Here is a 24,527-nt window from a genome sequence, read left to right as displayed (position 1 = left end):
AGTCCTTTGAACGCAGATTTCTTGCCGGGACATATGGTACAATACAATCGGCAAGATTGGATGGAGCTAGACCGTGTAGTATTTTATACGTAAGTAGTAAAACCTTAAAGTCACATCTTAAGTGCACATTGAGTACTTCGGTATATTGTACAGTATTTTGTATTTCTATAGTGTTTTGTATATTGTGCAGGATTGCTAATTATTTTTATTGGATAGCATTCTGTTTATTTCAATTGTTAGTTGTTTCCTTTATTACCTCTTGTGTTATTTATTTTACCCCATATTTGTTCCCACTACTGCACCTTAAGTTGGAGTCTTTAATCCCGTTGTGTGCAAATATAATTACAATGTAGTCCAGTGGTTCTCAACCTTTTTTCAGTGATGTACCCCCTGTGAACATTTTTTTTAAATTCAAGTACCCCCCAATCAGAGCAAAGCATTTTTGGTTGAAAAAAAAGAGATAAAGAAGTAAAATACAGCACTATGTCATCAGTTTCTGGTTTATTAAATTGTATAACAGTGCACAATATTGCTAATTTGTAGTGGTCTTTCTTGAACTATTTGGGGGGGAAAAGATATAAAAATAAATACTTGTTGAAAAATAAACAAGTGTTTCAATTATAAATAAAGATTTCTACACATAGAAGTATTCATCAACTTGAAGTTTCCTCTTTGGGGATTGTAATAGAGATCCGTCTGGATTCATGAACTTAATTCTAAACATTTCTTCACAATAAAAGAAATCTTTAACATCAATATTTATGGAACATGTCCACAAAAAATCTAACTGTCTACACTGAATATCGCATTGTTGTATTTCTTTTTCACAGTTTATGAACCTACATTCACATTTTGTATTGTTGTATTATTCAATAAGTATATTTATAAAGGATTTTTGAATTGTGGCTATTTATAGAATATTTCCCCCCCAAAAAATCTCACGTACCCCTTGACGTACCTTCAAGCAGTGGTCCCCAACCACCGGGCCGTGGCCCGATTGGTACCGGGCCGCAGAATAATTTTTTATAAATTTTTATTTTTTTTAAAATAAAAAATAAATATATATATATATATATTTTTTTATTAAATCAACATAAAAAACACAATATACACTTACAATTAGTGCACCAACCACAAAAACCTCCCTTTTTCATGACAAAAACTTCCCTTTTTCATGACAAAGGAAAACAAAAACAAAAAAAAGGATCCCAACCGCCCCCACCCACCACCGGGCCGCGGGACAAATTATTTTGATTGATTGATTGATACTTTTATTAGTAGATTGCACAGTTCAGTACATATTCCGTACAATTGACCACTAAATGGTAACACCCGAATAAGTTTTTCAACTTGTTTAAGTCGGGGTCCACGTTAATCAATTCATGGTAAGCGTTAAGCGTTGACCAGTCCGCGGATACAAAAAGGTTGGGGACCACTACCTTCAAGTACCCCCATTTGAGAACCACTATAGTCCATTCTATTCTATTCTATTTTCCCCCAACGTTGCGTTTTACTTTGAAATCCCTCACTTCCGCCCGGCGCCACTTTGACCTGCCGCTAACCCGGAAGCCGAAGCTAGTCGCGAGCTGTTCCATCGGTGGAGTAAAGATGGCTGACCAAGGCGCCGCAGATGCTGGTAATAACAACGAGATACCCGACGCCGCGGAGGGAACCATCATTAAGGTGACCGTCAAGACCCCCAAAGACAAAGAAGAAATCGCCATCGCGGAAGATGCGTCCGTCACGCAGGTTGGTGTTCTTTTTGGCGGGCGGCGTGGGGGGTGGGGGGGGACCCACAACTTCAGTTAGCTTCTGACGCGGCAAAAGTCTGACTCTGTGGGGTTTGTGGCCCTCGCCGTGCCGCCAATTCAACCGCCGGCGTCGACGAACAATTTGGAGTTTTTAGCGTTCGATATTCGCGACTCGGCCGGTAAAGTCGCGTGTGTGTGTAGCGGCTAGCCGGTTAGCCACTCGGCTAGCAGGCTAGCTGAACGTTAGCTCGGTGTGTCGTCAATGAGGAGTCAGCTGACGCTGGGCGACGTACGACAAAGTGTCTCCGGCGGGGGGGAAGTGTGGACAAATGTCGCCTTTTCCTCTCCGTGGTAGCGTCTAAAAGAGCCCGTGGTAGCGGCGGCTTTTATTCGTCTTCTGGAACATTCTCTCTGAGTCATTCTGCATCGAAGGGGAATCCTCGCCATGCCCCGTTGACTTGGAGATGTCCTGCACTCCTACTTCCCTTTAACGCAGTGGCGGGACGTGCGTTTCCCACCTAGGCCTTCATGATGTCCGACTTCTTTTATTTATTTTATTTTGTATTTTTTTTGTGTCCTGTCCAGCTTCTCAGGCAAATCATCTACAATGGGGCAAACAAGTATTTAGTCAGCCAGCGATTGTGCAAGTTCTCCCACTTAAAATGATGACAGAGGTCTGTAATTTTCATCATAGGTACACTTCAACTGTGAGAGACAGAATGGGATAGAAATAATTCCAGGAATTCACATTGTAGGAGTTTTAAAGAATTTATTTGTAATTTTTGGTGGAAAATAAGTATTCAGCTCTCACTGATGGAAGGAGGTTTTGGCTCAAAATCTCACAATACATTCATTCTTTCCTTAACACTAGGGTTGGGTATCGTTTGAATTCGAACGATTCCGGTTCTTTGTTTCGATTCCGATTCTTCCTTTAAAAAAATAATAAAATAAAATAGGGATGCACCGATTAATCGGTAACCGAATATATTCGGCCGAATATGGCAAAAAAAGCCACATTCGGCCTTCGGTGGAATGTGTTAAAAACAAGGCCGAATAGTGGCGTGTGACGCAATTTTTTAACGCGGTGACGCAATCAACCACTGTGCAGTGACGTTGGGATATGTTGTGTACCCGTATATGTGTATGAGGTTACAAGCACACACTTATTGAGATTTAGTGGGGCCTCTGTTTACATTATTAGCCTGTTGTGTAGGCTACCTGTATAAGTGTAAGAGGTTACAAGCACACACTTAATTGAGATTTACTTGAGCCTTCTGTTTACATTATTAGCATATCTACTGTGGCTAAGCAAACTTTTGCCAAAAGGACAATAATTCATTTGTTGTGGGTTTATCCACTTTAATGCACTTAATTTTTTTTTGGAATGCATGTTTTGTTTGAAGGCCTAATATAATTGAAAAACTTTGTGCTTTTTTTGAAAAGCAAAGGCTACTGGAATATTAAAAAAATGTCAATATTCAATAAAAAATTACTTTATTTGAAAAACATGTCTAAATATTTATTCTAGGCTATTTATGCAATATAAAAAAATTGTGAAAAACTGCATTCATTATTCGGCCTTTGGCCAAGCGTTTAAATTTTATTCGGCTTCGGCCACAAATTTTCATTTCGGTGCATCCCTAAAATAAAAAGGCAGGGTCAAAAAAAACTCTTCCGTCTGTGGCACCGACATCTTCCCAATTGCCGCTACGGTGAACGGAGTACGCTGAGCACATCGCGGGGCCTGGCTAGTAGGTTGTAAATTGTCTATGAAAAAATACGCGGGGTAATTTGTTAGCTGCCTCAACTTCGGCGCAAAACACATTATTTATTGCATATATATTGTTTTATTTACCGGATTCGGACTGCAGTGCAGACACTGACATGCCAGGCTGGGCGTCGGAGCCAGAGGAAGAGGCAGAGGACGACGTCGGCGCAGCACGTCGAAGACGGGACACGCATTTGTTTGTACTCCATGAACTAGGAGGTGCTTCATCATGTTCGACGTGCACCCTCCTAAGCACGAAACAGTCCTGTCGCACGTGTTGCATTTCCCCGATATTTCATTTTTTTTTTTTTGTAAAATAAAGCCACACTTTCGACCGCCGACGCCCGCAATACATGCTTGACTGACTCGCTCGGCTACATGGGCTCGGCTATACTAACACTTCCGGCGGTGGGCGCTTCTTCGTTGGTGTTAAACGGCTTCTTCTTCCGGGTCGACGGACTTTTTCTTTTTCCGGTCAGCGGACTGGGTATCGAAACTAGGAATCGGAATTTAAACTTTTGAACGATACCGGGAGAATCGGAAAGTTAGTCCCGGTTCCAATCGATACTCGATACCCAACCCTACTTAACACGGATCAATCATCCTGTCCCCTTAGCAGAAAAACAGCCCCAAAGCATGATGTTTCCACCCCCATGCTTTACAGTAGGTGTGGTGTTCTTGGGATGCAACTCAGTATTCTTCTTCCTCCAAACACGACAAGTTGAGTTTATACCAAAATGGATACATGGATGATACAGCAGAGGATTGGTAGAATGTCATGTGGTCAGATAAAACCAAAATACAACTTTTTGGTATAACTCCGACTTCAATGATTACCCGGGCAGTGGTTCTCAACCTTTTTTCAGTCATGTACCCCCGTGAACATTTTTGTAATTCAAGTACCCTTTAATCAGGGCAAAGCATTTTGGGTTGAAAAAAAGAGATAAAGGAAAAAACAGTACTATGTCATCAGTTTCTGATTTATTAAATTGTATAACAGTGCAAGATATTGCTCATCTGTAATGGTCTTTCTTGAACTACTTGGAAAAAAAGATATAAAAGTAACTAAAAACTTGTTGAAAAATAAACATGTGATTCAATTATAATTAAAGCAGCAAGCAGCGTTGGACGGGACCGATTGGGCTGCTGCCCCCGCGACCCAAGCCTGGTTAAGCGGTAGAAGATGGATGGATGGATTATTACACCGAGAAAAAGTTGTATACACATGTATTATACATCAGTCTCATAGTAACAACAGTAGTAAAGTGGCTTTGGGCATTTTATATCAATCCAATCCACTTTATTTATATAGCACATTTAAACAACAATAACGTTTCCAAAGTGCTGCACAGCCATGTTAAAAACAATTGTTAAAAAATAAATAAATAAAATAAAAGTATATATATATATTATGCTTATATTTTATAAGGACGTCTTCCTGTTGAGGTGTTCAGGACATGCTACATTTTTTGTGGACCTGTTACATAAATATTGATGTTAAAGATATCTTTTTTTGTGAAGAAATGTTTGGAATTAAGTTCATGAATCCAGATGGATCTCTATTACAATCCCTAAAGAGGGCACTTTAAGTTAAAGGTCTACTGAAAGCCACTACTACCGACCACGCAGTCTGATAGTTTATTAATCAATGATGAAATCTTAACATCGCAACACATGCCAATACAGCCGGTTTAGTTTACTAAATTACAATTTTAAATTTCCCGCGGAGTTTCTTGTTGAAAACGTCGCGGAATAATGACGCGTGTTTGTGACGTCTCGAGTGTTAGCGGACATATCAGCCCAGGACCACACACGGCTAAAAGTCGTATCTTTTCATCACATAATTACACAATAATTTGGACATCTGTGTTGCTGAATCTTTTGCAATTTGTTCAATTAATAATGGAGACTATAAAGAGTAATGCTGTTGGTGGAAAGCAGGGGATTGCAGCTTTCTTTAGAACCGAAACACAGCCGGTGTTTGTTTGTTGTGAAGCTTTAACACAAAGCGGTCAACCAGCAAGTTTTTGGATGGAAAAATTGTGATATTAAATCGGCTCTTACCGGGGACCAGTGGATTATACGACCTCATCCTGCAGCTCAAAAAGGCAGTTGTGATCTTGGCTCCTCCATTGGCTTCTCTGAGAGACATTGGCTTTCACCGCAGCCATCAGACTTTCAGGTATGACTTTACAATCTCACTAAAACACTATTAAAACAATAAGCAGATAAAGGATCTTCCAGAAGTATCCTAGTAAATGTGTCTAATTACATCTGAAACGCTCACACTGCCGCCGCCTGGAGCCGTCGCCTTTTCTTTTTTTTTTTTCCTTCTTTTTTTTTTTTTAGTGCCTTACTTTATATTTCCTCATCCACAAATCTTTCATCCTTGCTCAAATTAATGGGGAAATCGTCGCTTTCTCGGTCCGAATAGCTCTTGTTGCTGGAGGCTATGATTATAAACAATGTGAGGATATGAGGAGCCCTACAACCCGTGACGTGACGCGCACATCGTCTGCTACTTTCAGTAAAGGCAAAGCTTTTTTATTAGCGACCAAAAGTTGCAAACTTTCTCGTGGATGTTCTCTACTAAAACCTTTCTGCAAAAAAATGGCAATATCGCGAAATGATCAACTATGACACACAGAATGGACCTGCTATCCCCGTTTAAATAAGAAAATCTCATTTCAGTAGGCCTTTTTAATGATTACTTCTATGTGTAGAAATCTGTATTTATAATTGAATCACTTGTTTATTTTTCAACAAGTTTTTAGTGTTTTTCATATCTTTTTTTCCAAATAGTTAAAGAGAGACCACTACAAATGAGCAATATTTTGCACTGTTATACAATTTAATAAATCACAGACTGATGACATACTGTAGTGCTGTATTTTACTTCTTTATCTCTTTTTTTGCAACCAAAAATGCTTTGCTCTGGTTAGGGGGTACATGAATTAAAAAAATGTTAACACGGGGAACATCACTGAAAAAAGGTTGAGAACCACTGATTTAGGGGACCGAGTAAAGTTAGAAGGAGACGTCTTGCACTCCTACCTCCTTTTAACGCAGTGGCGGACCGTGCGTTTCCCACCTAGGCCTTCAGTGATATCCGACTTCAATGATTACCTGGGCTCATATTTTTAGGGCACCAAGGGAAGTTAGGAGACGTCTTGCACTCATATTTCCTTTTAACGCAGTTGCTGGCCGTGTGATTCCCACTTAGGCCTTCAGTGATAGGCTCCAGCACCCCCCGCGACCCCGAAAGGTACAAGCGGTAGAAAATTGATGGGATGGATGAATCACCACCAACAGTGTACAGTACATAACGGGTTATTTTCCAGACCTCGAATTTTTACTTTTTAAGATCAAGGCAAGTGTTGCCTTAAAGGAAGGCTCATATTTTAGGGCACCAAGGCAAACATTATTTTCTTTCCAGGCAGGCGCTCCAAAGCATGCAAGCATACATATACAGTTTTTCTTTTATTAGTTATTAATATAAAAAATGCCATCATTTTGTCATTTAATGATGCCGTTATCTCTGTTTTTACCTTTTGATAGAGGGAAGGAATTATTTTTATTTATTTTTTAAGTTATGTACATGTAAATGCTATCGGGACAGATCCATTAAGAGTTTGAGCAGAAATATATTATATAAGATTCTAGGAATCAACTACACACAATAAAACATTAACTAATGGAAATTGGATTATACTTGTATAGCGCTTTTCTACCTTCAAGGTACTCAAAGCTCTTCAACACTTTTTCCACATTCACACACTGATGGCGGGAGCTGCCATGCAAGACGATCAGTAGCAAGGGTCAAGTTTCTTGCTCAAGGACACAACGGACGTGACTAGGTTGGTAGAAGCTGCGGATCGAACCAGGAACCCTCAGGTTGCTGCCACTTTCCTAGGGCGCTACGTCGTCCCCACATTTTGACACAAAATGATGTGTCAAATGTTTTTTAAAGTAATACCTTTGTGATGGGGCTGGGCGATATGGCCTTTTTTTAATATCGCAATATTTTTAGGCCATATCGCGATATACAATATATATCTCGGTATTTTTCCTTAGCCTTGAATGAACACTTAATACATAAAATCACAGCAGGATGATGATTTTATGTGTCTACATTAAAACATTTTTGTTCATACTGCATTAATATATGATCATTTGAAACGCTCATGCAGAGCAGGAAATCACAACCAAGTCAATTTACCAAAACTGTATTCATTAAAGTTATTAGCAGGTGACTTCAAATGATGCTACATAATAGCAGAAATGCTACTTTTGGTAGCAATGCTTGTGCCCTACACTTGACAAATTAAAGTTGTCTATTCGACATATTCCCACTTGAAGCCAAACCACCACCAGACGATGGACCCCGTGCTGCTTTTCTTGGGAATTAATAATTTCTTCATTTGTTACCAGATTCGCACCTTCGCAACACTTCGCTAGCATCACGGCTAACGTTAGCCACGCTGCTACCTCTCTGCTGGGCGAGGGCGTATACGTATGTGACGTATGACATGACAGTATGTGACGTATGTAAGAACCTGCGCTTACTCTGTGAGAAGGAGACACAAGGAGTGGGAAGAGCCTGTAGTGTAATGCCCTCAGCTAAAAACAACTGCGTGAGAATGTATACTCGAATATTACGATATAGTCATTTTCTATATCGCACAGAGACAAACCCGCGATATATCGCGTGTATCGATATATCGCCCAGCCCTACTTTGTGACATGAAAAACAACATGGTGTTTACTATTTGATACCAAAATAAAACATAAAAGCAGTTTGGATAATGAAAATAAAGTCTAATAAACAAGATGTGTTCTCCTCTAACGCCCCTTTGAGGTTCAGTACAATAGTTTGGCAAACAACAACAAAAACAGGTGTGAGAGCATGTGTCCTCACCTCATTAACTCTGTCACAGCAGCTGATGGACACTGTATTGTCAAAATGAAAGCAACATCATATAGTTTTTCTCCTTCGCTGTATACTTTTAGTGTGGGGACTAAAATATTGTCCACACTTGTCTCCATCTAACAGCAGTGTGCTCCTAAACACACGGCGGGAAGCGAGGGTAAATAACTGTAGCGTCCCGGAAGAGTTAGTGCTGCAAGGAAATTCTGGGAATGTGTTCTGTTGTGTTTATGTTGTGTTGCGGTGCAAATATTCTCCCGAATTGTTTGTCATTTTTGTTTAGTGTGGTCTCACTATAGGTTTATGACAGTGTTGGCGTTGTTTATACAGCCACTCTTAGTGTGACATGTACAGATGTTGATTAAGTATATTCCGAGGGGATGCCACTGGAGTCAAACGACGACAGTGCGTGTGTGTCGGTCTTTGTGTTGCCCAAAATGCATCAATAGAGGTAGAGTTTTCGGTCTTTTATAAAGGAGACTAACCGTCTGTAGTTTAACCGCTAATTATCGTTATGCCGTTGAGCAATATTTCCCTTGTCCAATAACAAGTAAAAAGTCAAGGCTGGTCAACGCTAGGTGTTGCTGCAAATGTTGGTACATTTTTTGGGCATTACATGAGAGAGCGGTCACCGTGGTTAAATTTGAGCCCTGATTTTCTGGTGCATATAAAAATCAATAAACCCGCATCAGCAATTAAAACATATTTCTTGTGGTACTGTCAAAATTTAAATTGCCAAAAACATCTGAACTCACAATCTGTAGAACCCATTCAAGCTTCCGGGGTTGGCCGACATGGTCTCACAAGATGTAGTTTCTCTTTAAATATCCTTCATGAAAATGGCCTTGCAAATATATGTCTTGTCTAATCATAAAAGATGCATACGAGGCGTGTTGGCTGAGTTCTTAAAAATTTACTCCACAATGTGCTCATCAAAAACATCCCGGCATGGCTAAACAGGGCTACTGCACGTGCTCTTCAGTGCTTTGGCATGCTGGGTAATGGAGTTCTTATGTTACCAAGCTCATAAAATCACAATATATATCTGCTTTGGGCAATCTAGAAGGCCTTATTAACAACAGCTTGGGATCTGATTGGCTGTCACAACTGTCAGTCAACTGGATGTGTCCGTTCACTTACAGTGCACAGACGCCAGCATTGTTGATTCTGAAGGCTAACGGACAGATTTGGTACAGCATGGCAACGTAAGCTAGCTGAAGTCTTACTGGATAAAAACTCTATAACCTACAAACAGCGCTGGAAGGAGCATAATATGACATGAAGAGAATATGAATACTTTTAGATATTTAGTGAAAGTAAATGAAAAAAATAATTTGATCTTTAGTTATGATAATGACTTCCGGTTATGTTTAGGCAAGCAGAGAAGGCCTTCCTGGCCCTGACGGCACACCACTGCTTTAATGCATTGTTTTTTTTATTACCAGCACCATTGCAGACGCTTTAAAATAAACATGTGCTCACTTGATGCGGCATCATATCAAAGTACTGCTGGGATTTCAGTCTCCCTTAATGGCCATCAACGTCAGACATATGAACTCAACTTGAATGACTGTTAATAAAAAAACAATCTGAAGAACTTTGGATTCCAATTGCCTTGAAACTAATCTCAAGTATACACCATATCACGATGTAAGTGATCATTATAACATTTAAGACTAATCAAGGAGAGTAGCAGGAGGAAATCATTGTTAAATGTAGGCATTTATATTTTATTTTGTTTTTTTACTTTCCTCTTATAGTCCCATCAGTCGTTAAGGCAGAAAGGAAATGTCAACACAAGCATGGAAAACAAACAATGTAAACAATTTGTTAAATCACATTGAACCATTAACAACAACTTCTTCAAATGTAGGTGTAAAAGTAAGAAATGTACCTTGCTTCACTTCACAACTTCCACTTTCTTCCGACAAAAAAAAATATATATATATTGGACGTTTTATTGAGCACATTTTTTATTGATATCAAGTATGTGCCTCTTGCTGTATATATTGATAACATTTTATCGCCTGGAATGTAAACAGAATGTTTGGACATAATCTCTGCATTAACAGGTTGTCTCTAAGAATCTTACCTAAAATCTTAAAAACGACACACAAAAATGAGCTAATGTTCTTGCGTACATGATGATGAAACCTTAGTGGATTGCTACTGAGGTTTTATATCTACTGCTGTTGTCTGTATTTATGCTCTGGCAATCATCTACTTGTATTTTTTTTTTTAATGCTTCCTCTCTCCTAGTTTAAAGAAGAAATCTCCAGGCGGTTCAAGGCCAATCAGGACCAGCTGGTTCTGATCTTTGCTGGCAAGATCTTGAAGGATGGAGACAGCCTCAGCCAGCACGGCATCAAGGATGGCCTGACGGTGCACCTGGTCATAAAGACATCACAAAAGTGAGGATGTTCGGAAGCTTAAACGAGACTTGTGATTGTAACAGTGCTTGTAACAGTACCTGAGATCTTCACATCATCTTTTTCCTCATTTTTTTTGGAATACAGTGGAACCTTGATCACAAACGTAATGGGTTTTTGAACAGGATTCATCAAGTGAAAAGTTTGTATCATAGTGGTGTCAGAAAAATCGCTTTCCAAATGAATCGCTATTCTTACTTGTAACGTTTCTCAATCAATTAAAAAAATACATTTTTGATTGTTAATTTTTCCTATCTCCTCCCTCAGGCAAATCATACTCTGAATCTATCGTATTGTGATTACATTTCTCCATAAAAAACAATGTAAATATGAATAACGGGTTCCAGCCTCGACAAAAGTCTATTTTATTTGAAGGTATATATATATATATTAGCATATTATAAAGTGTGATACACAACCTAAAACCAGTGTAGTTGGCACATTGTGTAAATCATAAATAAAAACAGAATACAATGATTGGTAAATCCTTTTCAACTTATATTCAAATGAATAGACTGCAAAGACAAGATACTTCTAAATATTAGCTCATTTGGAATTTGGTGCCTGTAACCTGTTTTTGGGTTTTGTACAATTCTTTATATCAATCACTCTGATGTGGCTCAGCCGCATACTTGCCGACCGCCCGGAGAAGTCCGGTAGATTTCCAATTTTAATGTCTCTATCAGAAATCTCCCGGGTAAACATTTTTCGATTTTCACCCAGACATCAACTTTGAGGGTGTGCCGTGATGACAATGCCTCTAACTCCCTTTCTACATCTCATCGCGCCAGGATTTTCACCATGCTATGTGCGTGCCGGCCGTCCGGTCACGTTTTTGATGCGACCTCTATCTGAACGCATACGCAACTGCAAGGCATACTTGCTCAACAGCCATACAGGTCACACTGAGGGTTGTGATATAAACAACTTTAACAGTTACTAATATGCGCCACACTGTTACCCCACACCAAACAAGAATGACAAACACATTTCAGGAGAACATCCACACTGTAACGCAACATAAACATGACAGAACAAATACCCAGAATCCCATGTATCCTGACTCTTCCGGGCTCCATTATACACCCCGCTACCACCATTCCAACCCGGAGGTTTCAGGGTTTGCAAGTATGACTGGGCAGCAAGTGGAGCGGAGTGCCTTGCCTCCCGAAAAAGGCTGCACCCTGTTTTTTGCCTGCAGACGGGACAAAAAAAAGTTTGTAAATCGAGGTTCCACTATATATTTCATGTATAATGGAGCTGGTCTCATTGGATCCTGTTTGTTCAACAATGTTCCCAATGTTGACCTTCTTCCTCCGTGCAGGGCGTCAGATGGTGGCAGCCCCTCCACCTCCAGTTCATCCTCCAGCCAGGCAGGAAGTACCAACACCTCTGCTCCTGGCACCACCCCACCTTCCACCGCCGGGTTGACCCCTGGCTCCGCCCCGCCGCCCACACAGACGCCCAACCTTCTAAGTGAGTCTTCTGTTGCTATCTTTTATGGTATTACGTAGAAGCGTGTGCGTGAGCCTCACCTTCTCCCGCCTAGGCGGTTTCGGCGATCTGTCCAACCTGGCCGGCCTGGGCATGGGCTCAGCCAACTTCATGGAGCTGCAGCAGCAGATGCAGCGACAGCTCATGTCCAACCCGGAGATGCTCTCGCAGATCATGGAGAACCCGCTGGTGCAGAACATGATGTCCAACCCGGACCTCATGAGGCAGATGATTGTGGCCAACCCTCAGATGCAGCAGCTGATGGAGCGCAACCCGGAGATCACACACATGCTCAACAACCCGGAGCTCATGAGACAGGTCCATAAAAGTCTTGTTTATCGTGGCTAATCGCTTACTGTGGTAAACACATTTTCGCCAAGTAGGATTATTATTATTTTTATTAAATGGAATATTTTTTGGAATCAGAGGATCAAAAACCTGTTTACAACTTTTTAAATCACGGGTGTCCATAGTGCAGCCTGGGAGCTATTCGTTTTCCGTAGCTAATTTTCTCACGGCCTGTGTGGCACATTCTAAACATACTATTACTAAATAATATCTGAAGTGGAATAAAAGCGCAAACGGTGTACCGTAACAAGAAAAATGTTGACACTAATACCACAAAGCAGTCATAGAGGGTGTTTTTTTCTAATTGTGACTGTTATTGCTTAAAAATAATAATCAAAATCAATGTTGTTATTATTTACATATTCAAGGCTTCAATTGCTATACAGCAAATATTCCACTTTGAGATATGTTTTTCAAATGTTTGCACCATATCAAAACCAAAGTTTTCTTTGACAAACAGCATAAAATATTCAAAAAATATCTTTTTTTTAATCTACAAATGGATCGGAAGTTTATTTATATATTTTAACACTGAAAATAAAGCGCCTCAAAAAAAATGGATGGATGGATGATCTCCAATACCTAATGTTTTTTTTTTGTTTTGTTTTGTTTTGTTTTTTAGACCTGTCATTGCTCAAAAAAAAATGTACCAAATTCAGCAAGTTATAGACTTATTCATGGCTCCAATTTCTTCACATGAAATATTCAATTTTAAAATAGGTTTTGGAAAAGAACAATAATTTAGGTTTGCCAAATCTAAACCAATGTTTTCCTTAACAAGGGGGAATAAAACCAATTAAAAAAACACCTTAAATTCTAATCGATGGATAGATCTGAAGTTTCTGTATTGATTCAAGAATTGAAAGAAAAGAAAACATATATAAATATGACTTATTCTTTACTCTTTTATGAGTAGAGGCCCTTTTGGGTCCCAAAGACATTTAATGTAATTTTCTTTAAAAACTTTTCATTGCTCAAAAATAATAATGAATCAAAATCACTCATTCATTGACCTATTCAAGACGCCTCTTACTTCACATTAGATATTCCACTTTGAGGGGGAATATTGAATTTTTGAGAAAAAGGGCATAAAACATTGAAACAAAGTAAAATTTTCTGAAGTTCATCAACAGGGTCTTTTTTTTTGTCCAGGACATTTTACATGGAACCGCTTTGTCATGACTCTGACGACACTAAAACACTTAATCTAGGCCAAAAATATGTCGAATATACTTTAAAAAAAAACGCTAAATTTGAGTTTCGTCTAAGTCCATTTGGTTCCTGTCTCACGCGGCTCCTGTCCGCTTGTCGTTACCTCCAGACTATGGAACTGGCTCGCAACCCCGCCATGATGCAGGAAATGATGCGCAACCAGGACCGCGCACTCAGCAACTTGGAGAGCATCCCCGGGGGCTACAACGCCTTACGCAGGATGTACACAGACATCCAGGAGCCCATGCTCAGTGCGGCCAGAGAGCAGGTAAGCACACTTTCTTTTAATAATACCTCTATTTTTAGGCCATGTTCTGATACACGATATACATCTCGATATTTTGCCTTAGCCTTGAATGAACACTTGATGCATATAATCACAGCAGTATGATTATGATTCTGTGTCTACATTAAAACATTCTTGTTTTTTAATATATGCTCATTTTAAACTTTCATGCAGAGAGGGAAATCACAACTAAGTCAATTTACCAAAAGTGTTTTTATTAAACAGTTATCAAGCAGTGGCAAAAACATTCATGTCATTTCCAAAACAGAAAGTGAAAGATTGTCAGAGACATTTTAAAACAAGCTGAGTGCGCTTTTGTGTATGATGTCACTAAGAGACATATCAAAACAACACTAAATTAAAGTGCATTTTTTTTGTACAGAACGCCACTGCAATAGTTTAAAACAAATAAAGTGCACTTTAGTGCATGATGTCACACAAGATATTTCAATAACTGTCAAATAAAAATGAGCTGCATATGAAATAGTATATGTTCTTCGCTATGTGGTAGGTTCCTGCGGAAGTTATCTCCTTCTGTTGTTGACTATTTGTTTCATACTGTGTTGATCTGGAAATAGTTGCTTCGGCATTTTGTTAGCGTGGCACCAAACAGAGATGTTGACATGCAGAGTTTCAAGTAGTCTTCATTCTCTAGCGGGTGACTTTTCAAATGATGCTACATTATAGGGTTGGGCGATATATCGATATATACGATATAGCGCGGGTTTGTCTCTGTGCGATATAGAAAATGACTATCGTAATATTCGAGTATACGTTCTCACGCAGCTGCGGGCATTCAGGCTCTTCTCACTCTGTCCTGTCTCCTTCTCACAGACAAGCAGGCGCACATTCTTACATACGTCACAAACTGTCACGTCATACGTCACATACACGCCCTCGCCCAGCAGAAAGGTAGCGGTGTGGCTAACGTAGCCGTACGAGACAAAGAAGGTGCGTATCTGGTAACAAATGAAGGAAGACTTAATTGCCAATAAAAACCGCAGGGTTTCCATCGTCTGGCGGTGGTTAGGCTTCAAGTGGGAATATGTCGAACAGACAACCGTATTTTGTCAAGTGTGGGGCAAAAGCGTTGCTATAAAAAGTAGCATTACTGCTAATATGTAGCATCATTTGAAAAGTCACTCGCTAGAGAATGAAGAGAATTTCATAACCGTATTAACATACCACATAGTGAAGGACGAACACTTTGATTTCCTGTTATGCAGCTCATTTTTATTTGACACTTAAAATGTCTCTTAACAATCTTTCACTTTGTGTTTTGGAAATGACTTGAATGTTTGTGCCATTGCTTAATAACTTTAATAAATACATTTTTGGTCAATTGACTTAGATGTGATTTCCCTCTCTGCATGAAAGTTTAAAAGTAGCATGTATGAATGCAGTATGAAGAAGAATGTTTTAATGTAGACACATAGAATCATCATACTGCTGTGATTATATGCATCAAGTGTTCATTCAAGGCCAAGGCAAAATATCGTAATATATATCGTATATCACGATATGGCCTAAAAATATCGCGATATTAAAAAAAGGCAATATCGCCCAGCCCTACTACATTAGCAGTGAAGCTACTTTTTGTAGCAACGCTTTTGCCGCATAATTGTTCAACATCTTCCCACTTGAAGCCAAGCCACCGCTAGACGATGGACCCCGTGCTATTTTTCTTGGGAATGAATTCTTCCTTCATTTGTTACCAGATTTGCACCTTCTTTCTCTCATATTACCACTCGCACCGCTCCGCTACCATCACAGCTAGCGTTACCATGTTGCTACCTGTCTGCTACGCGGGAACGTGTGACGTTGCACACGTGACAGTATGTGACGTGTGTTAAAAGGTTCGAGAGACAAGAAAGAGTGGGAAAGCTAAAAGAGACTGCGTGAGAACGTATGCTCCAATATCACGCTATAGTCATTTTCTATATCGCACAGAGACAAACCCGCGATATATCGAGTATATCAATATATCCTCCAGCCCTAATGTCTCCACCTCTTGTCTTCTCACTACCTGACCTTTTTCCTCCAGTTCGGTAACAACCCCTTCTCAGCTCTGGGCGGCGGCTCCGAGTCCGGCGTCCAGCCATCACGGACAGAGAACCGGGAACCCCTGCCCAATCCCTGGGGGCCGCCCAATTCTTCGAACCCCTCAGAGAGCGGGGGCGGCAGTCCGGGAAGCACGGGCACTCCCGGGGGCACTAACCCCTCGGTATCCAACCCACTGGGCGTCAACTCCGGCAGCCTGGGCAACGGTAAGACGACAAATTGAAAGGTTTCGACTCCTGACTCGACGCCAGACGACGTGAAGGATCTCCGTGTCGTTTGTGTAGGAATGTTCAACAGTCCGGGCATGCAGAGCCTCCTGCACCAGATCTCTGAAAACCCTCAGCTGATGCAGAACATGCTGTCTGCTCCGTACATGCGCAGCATGATGCAGTCGCTGTCCCAGAACCCCGAGCTGGCCTCCCAGGTTTCAACCTTTCGCAATAACGTTACTCTCACTCAGCACACTTGTCCTCTCAACCCTTTCTCTCGCTCCTCTTCCAGGTGATGATGAATAACCCCTTGTTTGCTGGAAACCCACAGCTGCAGGAACAGTTCCGAGCTCAGCTGCCCGTCTTTCTGCAGCAGGTATTGAACTCACAGACAGGGCTTGCTCACTACCGACTTTTCCACACCATAAGCCGCACCAGTATATAAGCCGCACCCACCATATATTAGGAAGAACATTTTTTCTGGCCCGCCACATTAAAAAAATATGCATTTATAAAACGCTTAACCTTTTCTTACTAAATATATATATTTGTTCTTTCCCTTTTTACATTAAAAAAACATGTACTGCATGCAATTGCATATCTTTTGAAATTCAAAATTATATTATGATGTATTCCAAAAATAGTTTTTGTTAAAGTAGAGATAAATACGGTACTTTTTATAAAATAGAGATAAATACTGTACTTAAATATCTGCTTTACTTGTGATTTTAAAACAAATTATCAATCAAATTGTAGACTGTAAAATTGACAATAAATTTTACTGTTAAACTCCGACAACTTAGGTACTGTTTTTTTCAATATACAGTGAGACATTAAAAAACTACAACATTAAAACAAGATTTTACAGTAAAAAACAAAACTGGCAGCTATGTTGCTTGAATTTTACCACTAAAACTGCGTTATTGTTTTATCCGTTCCATTTGTTAACATTTTTTGTATGCTGTAAAAAACCCACTGCTTTTAGTGTAAAATTCTGGTGACTGAGCTGCCAGTTTTTAAAGTCAAATTTAAATATTTTTTTTGCAGCTTATGTAGAAATATATATTGTTAATGTATTATATATATTCATGTATTCCTCATTGTTAAACGCAGCCCTCTGAAGGCAGCTGTAACTGCGATGTAACCCTCAATGAAAACCAGTTTGACTCCCCTGTTCTAGAGTATGTATTAGTATCCAGCGCAAATGTAAATTTTGGATTGTAAACCGAGGTCACAACACAGGAAGTATATTAGTCCAGGGGACATGTCTACAGGATAGAGTTGCCAACATTTTTGGAGTTGTTTGGATTTTACATGACATTTTCCATGATAATAATGTTAATAACTTATATACTAAAAAAAATAAAAAATTCTGTGGTACATTATTTGGGACAAGTAATTGTCAAAAAGGTTGGTAGATGAGAGTAAATGTAAAGGAAGATTATATTGTTGAAATGCACCCAATTGCAGTCAATTTTGTCTTGATTGTCAACATTTTCTTCGGGTTTGCGTTGCAGCACTTCATGCCAGTAGAAATGTTCCTTTTTTCTTAATTTTCCTTTTTTTATCAGAAAGGGTGTTCACATCTCTGATTTTGATACCTGATGTACGCTAACCTCTCATATATCGGCATACTCAATGTTTTCGGCTAGTTCTATAGCTAATTTTATTCGCATAAACCAAAAAAACAATGGCTTTCCATGCTTGACACCATCTTAGAAATACACTAACTTTTCTTATGTTTTCATGCTAACATTAGCATGGTCATTTTGATCATTTAAACCTAAACTTCATGGATTTTGAGACTTGTATTTATATTGTATGTATGCTAGCTGTTCCCATGATAAAATGCTAATAATTCATGCTAGCTTGTTATTTAATTTAATTTGTTACCTTCCGACTGGCAACTTGAAAGTCCATTTGGAACGCACCATATCTTCTAGCATGTTAACATTTTTATAATATTATTTTAGTTAATTTTTTTTGTATAAACCTAAAATATCATGGCTTTCCATACTTGGCGCCATCTTGGAAGTACGTTAACTATTTCATGCCAATATTTTATGCTAGCTTTTTCAGCTAATTATATTTGTTAAAACCTAAAAAGTACATATGTCCGATAATGGCTTTTTTGCTGATACTCCGATATTGTCCAAGTCTTAATTACCGATTCCGATATCAACCGATACATACAGTCGATGAATGAACACATTATTATGCCTCGTTTTGTTGTGATGCCCCACTGGATGCATTAAACAATGTAACAAGGTTTTCCAAAATATGTCAACTCAAGTTATGGAAAAATATGCCAACATGGCACTACCATATTATTATTATTGAAGTCGCAAAGTGCATTATGTATTTTTAACATGCCTCAAAACAGCAGCTTGGAATTTGGGATATGCTCTCCCTGAGAGAGCATGAGGAGGTTGAAGTGGGCGGGGTTGAGGTGGGTGGGTAGGAGGTACCGGGGGTGTATATTGTTGCATCCCGGAAGAGTTAGTGCTGCAAGGGGTTCTGGTTATTTGTTATGTTATGTTACAGTGCGGATGTTCTCCCGAAATGTTTGTCATTCTCGTTTGGTGTGGGTTGACAGTGTGGCGCATATTTGTAACAGTCTTAAAGTTGTTTATACGGCCACCCTCAGTGTGACCTGTATGGCTGTTGACCAAGTATGCCTTGCATTCACTCGTGTGTGTGTGTGAAAAGCCGTAGATATTATGTGATTGGGCCAGCATGCAAAGGCAGTTCCTATAAGGTTTTTTGGCGCTACACCACATACGTGTACACAGCGGCGTTTTAAAAAGTCATTCATTTTACTTTTTGAAACCGATAACATGGCTTTTGTTACTTGACACCATCTTAGTAATATACTAACTTTTCTTATGTTATCATTCTAACATTAGCATGTTAATTTTGATCACTTGAGGACGGCGTGGCGCAGTGCAAGAGTGGCTGTGTGTGTGCAACCCGAGGGTCCCTTGTTCATTCCCCACCTCGTACCAACCTCGTCACGTCCGTTGTGTCCTGAGCAAGACACTTCACCCTTGCTCCTGATTGACCCTGGTTAGCGCCTTGCATGGCTAACCACCGCTAACCAGCATCCATCAGGATGGTGGATGCTGGTTAGCGCCTTGCATGGCAGCTCCCTCCATCAGTGTGTGAATGTTTGTGTGAATGGGTAAATGTGGAAGTATTGTCAAAGTGCTTTGAGTACCCTGAAGGTAGAAAAGCGCTATACAAGTACAACCCATTTATCATTTATTTATAACTAAACTTCATGGATTTTGAGACTTGTATTTATCCTGCAAGTATGCCAACATTTTATGCTAGCTTTTTAGGTACCATATTTTCCGCACTATAAGGCGCAGCGGATTATAAGGCGCACCTTCAATGAATGGCCTATTTTAATATTTTGTTCATATATAAGGCGCAACGCATTATAAGGCACATAGAATAGATGCTACAGTAGAGGCTGGGGTTACGTTATGCATCCTTTAGATGGAGCTGCGCTAAAAGGAATGTTAACAAAACAGTCAGATAGGTCAGTCAAACTTTATTAATAGATTACAAGCCAGAGTCCTGACAACTCTGTTCACTCCCAAAATTAATAAACAGCTGTTTTATTATTTGCCCCGATTCAATAAACTCGTAAAAAACTGTCTGATACTGTTACAGTAAATCCAAAGTTAGTGCAATCACAATACAGTAACACTCGAAATAGTGCAAAGCGATAATGTCACACAACACACAAAATAAACATGTAAAGCTCACTTTATTAAGTTATTCCTCATCCACGAATCCCTCAAATTCTTCTTCTTCAGTGTTGGAATCATACAGTTGGGCGAATACGGCATCCAACATGCCCGGCTCCGTCTCGTCAAAGTCGTCATTAAAGGAGTCAGTTTCGCTGCTGCTCTATTCCCGTGTTCTACTGTGTGACTGATCGCCTTGAGTTTAAAACTCGGCACGCCTCCCGCAGTCATATATCCCAGCAGGCACCGCGCGCTTCTTCTTCTACGAGGTAAAATAAGGTAGGCGGCTGCTTACCGTAGTTGCGAGACCTCTTGTGGCATGTTTAATTCGGACACTGAAGAAGAAGAATTCGAGGGATTCGTGGATGAGGAATAACTTAATAAAGTGAGCTTCACATGTTTATTTTGTGTGTTGTTTTGTGTAACATTAACGTTTTAGCAACGTCGAGTTATTGATATATTGTTATTGCTTTGCACTATTTCAAGACGTCGTCAATGGAGTCAGTGTCGCTGCTCTTGTCTAGCAGTTCAGTGACAATTACTGTTTTCCTGAAATCATGTCTCTCAATAGGAGCCGTTTTGGGGTCTTTACATAAACACACAAATAGAAATGAAACGGCACACCTGGCGCAGTCGTATATCCCAGCATGCACCGCGCGCTTCTTCTCCTACGGGGAAAATTAAATCGGCGGCTGCTTACCGTGGTTGTGAGACCTGTTGTGGCTCAATATTGGTCCATATATAAGGCGCACCGGATTATAAGGCGCACTGTCAGCTTTTGAGAAAATTTTAGGTTTTTAGGTGCGCCTTATAGTGCGGAAAATACGGTAGTTGTATTTGTTATTAGAGCGTCGTCATTTGGAATAGAAGACTTGTAGGACGGGGCTAATTTGAAAGAGTTAGTGAGGTGGTATGTCTGTTTGCAGATGCAGAACCCAGAGGCGCTTTCGGTCATGTCCAACCCTCGGGCCATGCAGGCGCTTATGCAGATCCAACAGGGTCTACAGACGCTGCAAACAGAAGCACCGGGCCTCATGCCGAGGTCAGGCCCCACTACAAAAAAGTAATGCAGCGTTTTCCCCACCCCTTCTGACGTCTTGTGTTTCCCTCTGGCCCAGTTTGATGTCCGGCGGCCTTCCCGGCATCCCCACCGGCGGCATTCCCGGCGTCCCCACCGGCGGCATTCCCGGCGTCCCCACCGGGGGAATTCCCGGCGTCCCCACCGGGGGCAGCGTGCCCCCTGAGAACCCTGCGTCCCCACCCAGCAGCACCGCAACGCAGCCAAACGCCGCTCAGCAGCAGCTGATGCAACAGATGCTCCAAATGTTTGCAGGGGCAGGGGGAGGAGGAAGCGGCGTAGCGGTACGACTTCAGCAAACAAAAGATGTCTTTTTCCCCCACCTTCACTCTTTTAAAAAAAAACCCTGACGGTTGTGTCTCCTCCTGCAGAACCAGACCCCAGAGGTGCGCTTCCAGTCCCAGCTGGACCAGCTGAACGCCATGGGCTTCATCAACCGCGAGGCCAACCTGCAGGCCCTCATCGCCACCGGAGGAGACATCAACGCCGCCATCGAGAGACTGTTGGGCTCTCAGCCCTCGTAAAGACACACACACACTCACGTACACACACACACACAGAAACAGCACACACTCATATACACAAACACGATGCCGCAAAAGTAACTTTACAAAGACACTTGGGCAAGATCTGACACACCTCCTTTCTGCTTTTGTTCATTAGCTTAACCCCCCCTCTCCCCTTTCTTTGGCGTCATCCCCTCAACCACTCTTCATCTTGACGGGCGGTCCGGACGCATTCAAACCCTTTCTCCTTTTGTCGTCTTCTTCTTTGCAAAGTACGACGTGATTGGCGGAGGACGATGGCTAACATTAATCCGACATCACCCCCTCCTCCCCAAAACAGTCCCTTTCAGCGCCTCTAAATGCTAGTTAAGTGCTTTAGCAATGACGCCCTCCACACGTGTTAGTCATTCCAGGTGAAAGTGCCCGCTCGTGGGTGTGCAGTGTCTTTGTGTGTCTGAGGCACCGCTGCTGTGCCTTGTGTCCCCCCCTCCCCGACCACTCACCCATCCTGGTACCACAAAGTCAAGACGGTTTAATGCGAGACCTCCGTGTGTGTGTTTGTGTGTGTGAGGGAAGACGAGGGTTTGTGAGTTCCACCCACGCATCCGCACGCCGGACTTTCGACTTTAATCAAAACCGTTGAGACGCAGAGGGCACCATTGTAGAGGTTCATTTGTGTCTTTGTTAGGAAAACTTTTTGTTACACCAAATTTATGTAAGCAATTTTTGGGGGTTTCTATTTTGTGAACTGAATTGTTTACATCAATGCTAGTCACTAAAGAAATGTGTTAAAAAAAAATTAAGTGCATACAAAATTTCAGTCTAGAAAAATTAGGTGTTGGAAAATTCAGTGCAAAAGAAAATCAGTCCAAAAAAATTCAATGTTTTAAAATTTTGTACATAAATAAATGCATGCATTTATTTATGTACAGAATATACAGAAAAAATGTTTTTTTTTAAATTCAGTGTATAAAAATGATCTAAAAATGTCAATGTATTAAAATTCACAGTAAAAAAAAATCTTTGTAAAAATTCTGTGAAAAAGAATCAACCGTTTAAAAACTCAGTGTAAAAAAAAAAAAAAACTGTGTAAAAAATCAGTCCAAAAATTTCAGTGCAAAAAAAATCGGTGTCAAAATTCAGTCCAAAGAATCAGTGGTTTGAAAATTCAGTGCAGAAAAATTCAGTGTGCAAAAACTCTAAAAAATAAAAAAAAAATTCAGTGTAGGAAAATTCAGGGTAAATACAAAATCTGTGTAAAAACCTAGTTCAAAAATATTCACTGTTGGGGAAAAAAAATTCAATGCAAAATAAACATCAAGTGTGTAAAAATCCAGTGCAAAAAAATGTTTAAAAATTTAGTTCAAAAATTTCCGTGCAAAAAATAATCTGTGTAAAAATTCAGTCCAAAGAATCAGTGGTTTGAAAATTCAGTGCAGAAAAATTCAGTGTTCAAAAACTCAAAATTCAATGTAGGAAAATTCAGGGTATAACAAAAAGTCTGCGTAAAAACCTAGTCAAAAATATTCACTGTTGAAAAAAAAAAAGCAAAATAAACATCAGTGTGTAAAAATCCAGTGCAAAAAAAAAAGTGTTTAAAAATTTAGTGTACTAAAATTACGAGGTCAATAAATTTCTTGCTAAAATATTTGTTGCTTCAATACCCAAGAGTCACCTGTGGTAAATTAAGACTGAAGCAATAGATCCTTTCTCAGAAGCCGCCAAAGAGATGAGTTTTGAACAACAAATATTTCTGCGCTGATTTTCAAACATTGCATATTTTGCACAGTCTTTTAAAACACTGACTTAACAAACTGAGTTTTGAAACACACAATTTACCCACTTATTTTTTCTCAATGAAATTGTCCGTGTAAGTCAATTCAGATCACAAAAACTCAGTTACATGAATTCAGTTCCATAAAAGTTATGTAATTAAGACACAAGTGACCTCCTCACAAATACCAATGAAGCAAACAAGCGTTCCTTTCATTATTTTCTGATGATTTATTTCTTTTGTTCTTTTTTTTTCCTCTCTCTCTCTCTCTCTGGAGTTGTCGCGTTTAAATTAAAACAATGAAAATCAGTTCAACGATGAAAATAAAAGGCTTTACGAACAGTTCTGCGAATCTAGCGCTAGCTCGTCCTGATAACCTTTTTGTTTTCTTTTGGAAAATTCTCAGCATTGAAGTCGCGGTTACCACGGCAACCGCTTCTGCAGCTTGGTTGATCTCGGCTGTCAAAACAAAACGGAAATCCATCTCTCAATTGAACATGTTGGAACTAACTTTTAACAGTACTGTACTAAAAAAAAATGAAAATAAAAGGTGGTCAAAACTGTCTCTGCTCTGCTTTATGACAACGGCGTAGTTACACCAAAAATTATTTGTGAAATAAAGAAAAAAAGTCTTTGTAGTGCACTGGGAAGAAAAGGAAACTTAACACGAAACAAGTGTTGAAAATTTGGTGCTGTTTTTGTGTATGGAAAAATGCATTCCCAGGTATTCTCTGCAGTTAAGTCATCAGTTTAATGCATGATCTTTATCGGTCAAAGTCTCTTTGGCCTGACAGGTACACTCACCTGTCAGGCAAGCTTCTTTTTTGTCCTCACAGGGCTCGGCCAATACCTGGGAGTGGTTCTACCTGTTGCACCTGCTCCCCCTCCCTCCTCCCTAACCTGTCAGCTGACGAGGGATGGGCCCCCCC

At 40.1% G+C, this 24,527-nt stretch overlaps 1 protein-coding gene across 1 annotated transcript; it reads left to right on the top strand.

Annotated features, from left to right (window-relative positions):
* The first annotated feature begins 1,555 nt into the window (after window positions 1–1,555).
* On the top strand, window positions 1,556–24,161 carry ubqln4 (ubiquilin 4). Its single transcript, XM_061897105.1, has 11 exons — window positions 1,556–1,749; window positions 10,706–10,857; window positions 12,200–12,351; window positions 12,425–12,687; window positions 14,039–14,197; window positions 16,260–16,482; window positions 16,561–16,700; window positions 16,778–16,861; window positions 21,167–21,282; window positions 21,359–21,602; window positions 21,690–24,161. Exons 1-11 carry the CDS (start codon window positions 1,609–1,611, stop codon window positions 21,840–21,842), a joined length of 1,827 nt encoding a protein of 608 aa, XP_061753089.1. The 5' UTR covers window positions 1,556–1,608; the 3' UTR covers window positions 21,843–24,161.
* Window positions 24,162–24,527: the final 366 nt, after the last annotated feature.

Source organism: Nerophis ophidion, linkage group LG04 (genome assembly GCF_033978795.1).
Source record: "Nerophis ophidion isolate RoL-2023_Sa linkage group LG04, RoL_Noph_v1.0, whole genome shotgun sequence".
Classification (NCBI taxonomy): domain Eukaryota; kingdom Metazoa; phylum Chordata; class Actinopteri; order Syngnathiformes; family Syngnathidae; genus Nerophis; species Nerophis ophidion.
Note: the sequence above shows the minus strand (reverse complement) of the source record. Positions and strands in the feature narration are given on the sequence as shown.

Coding starts and splice junctions, on each gene's coding strand:
- ubqln4 (XM_061897105.1), top strand. CDS start 1,609: ATGGCTGACCAAGGCGCCGCAGATGCTGGTAATAACAACGAGATACCC. Junction 1,750..10,705: donor AAGATGCGTCCGTCACGCAG/GTTGGTGTTCTT, acceptor CCTCTCTCCTAG/TTTAAAGAAGAAATCTCCAG. Junction 12,688..14,038: donor ACCCGGAGCTCATGAGACAG/GTCCATAAAAGT, acceptor CGTTACCTCCAG/ACTATGGAACTGGCTCGCAA.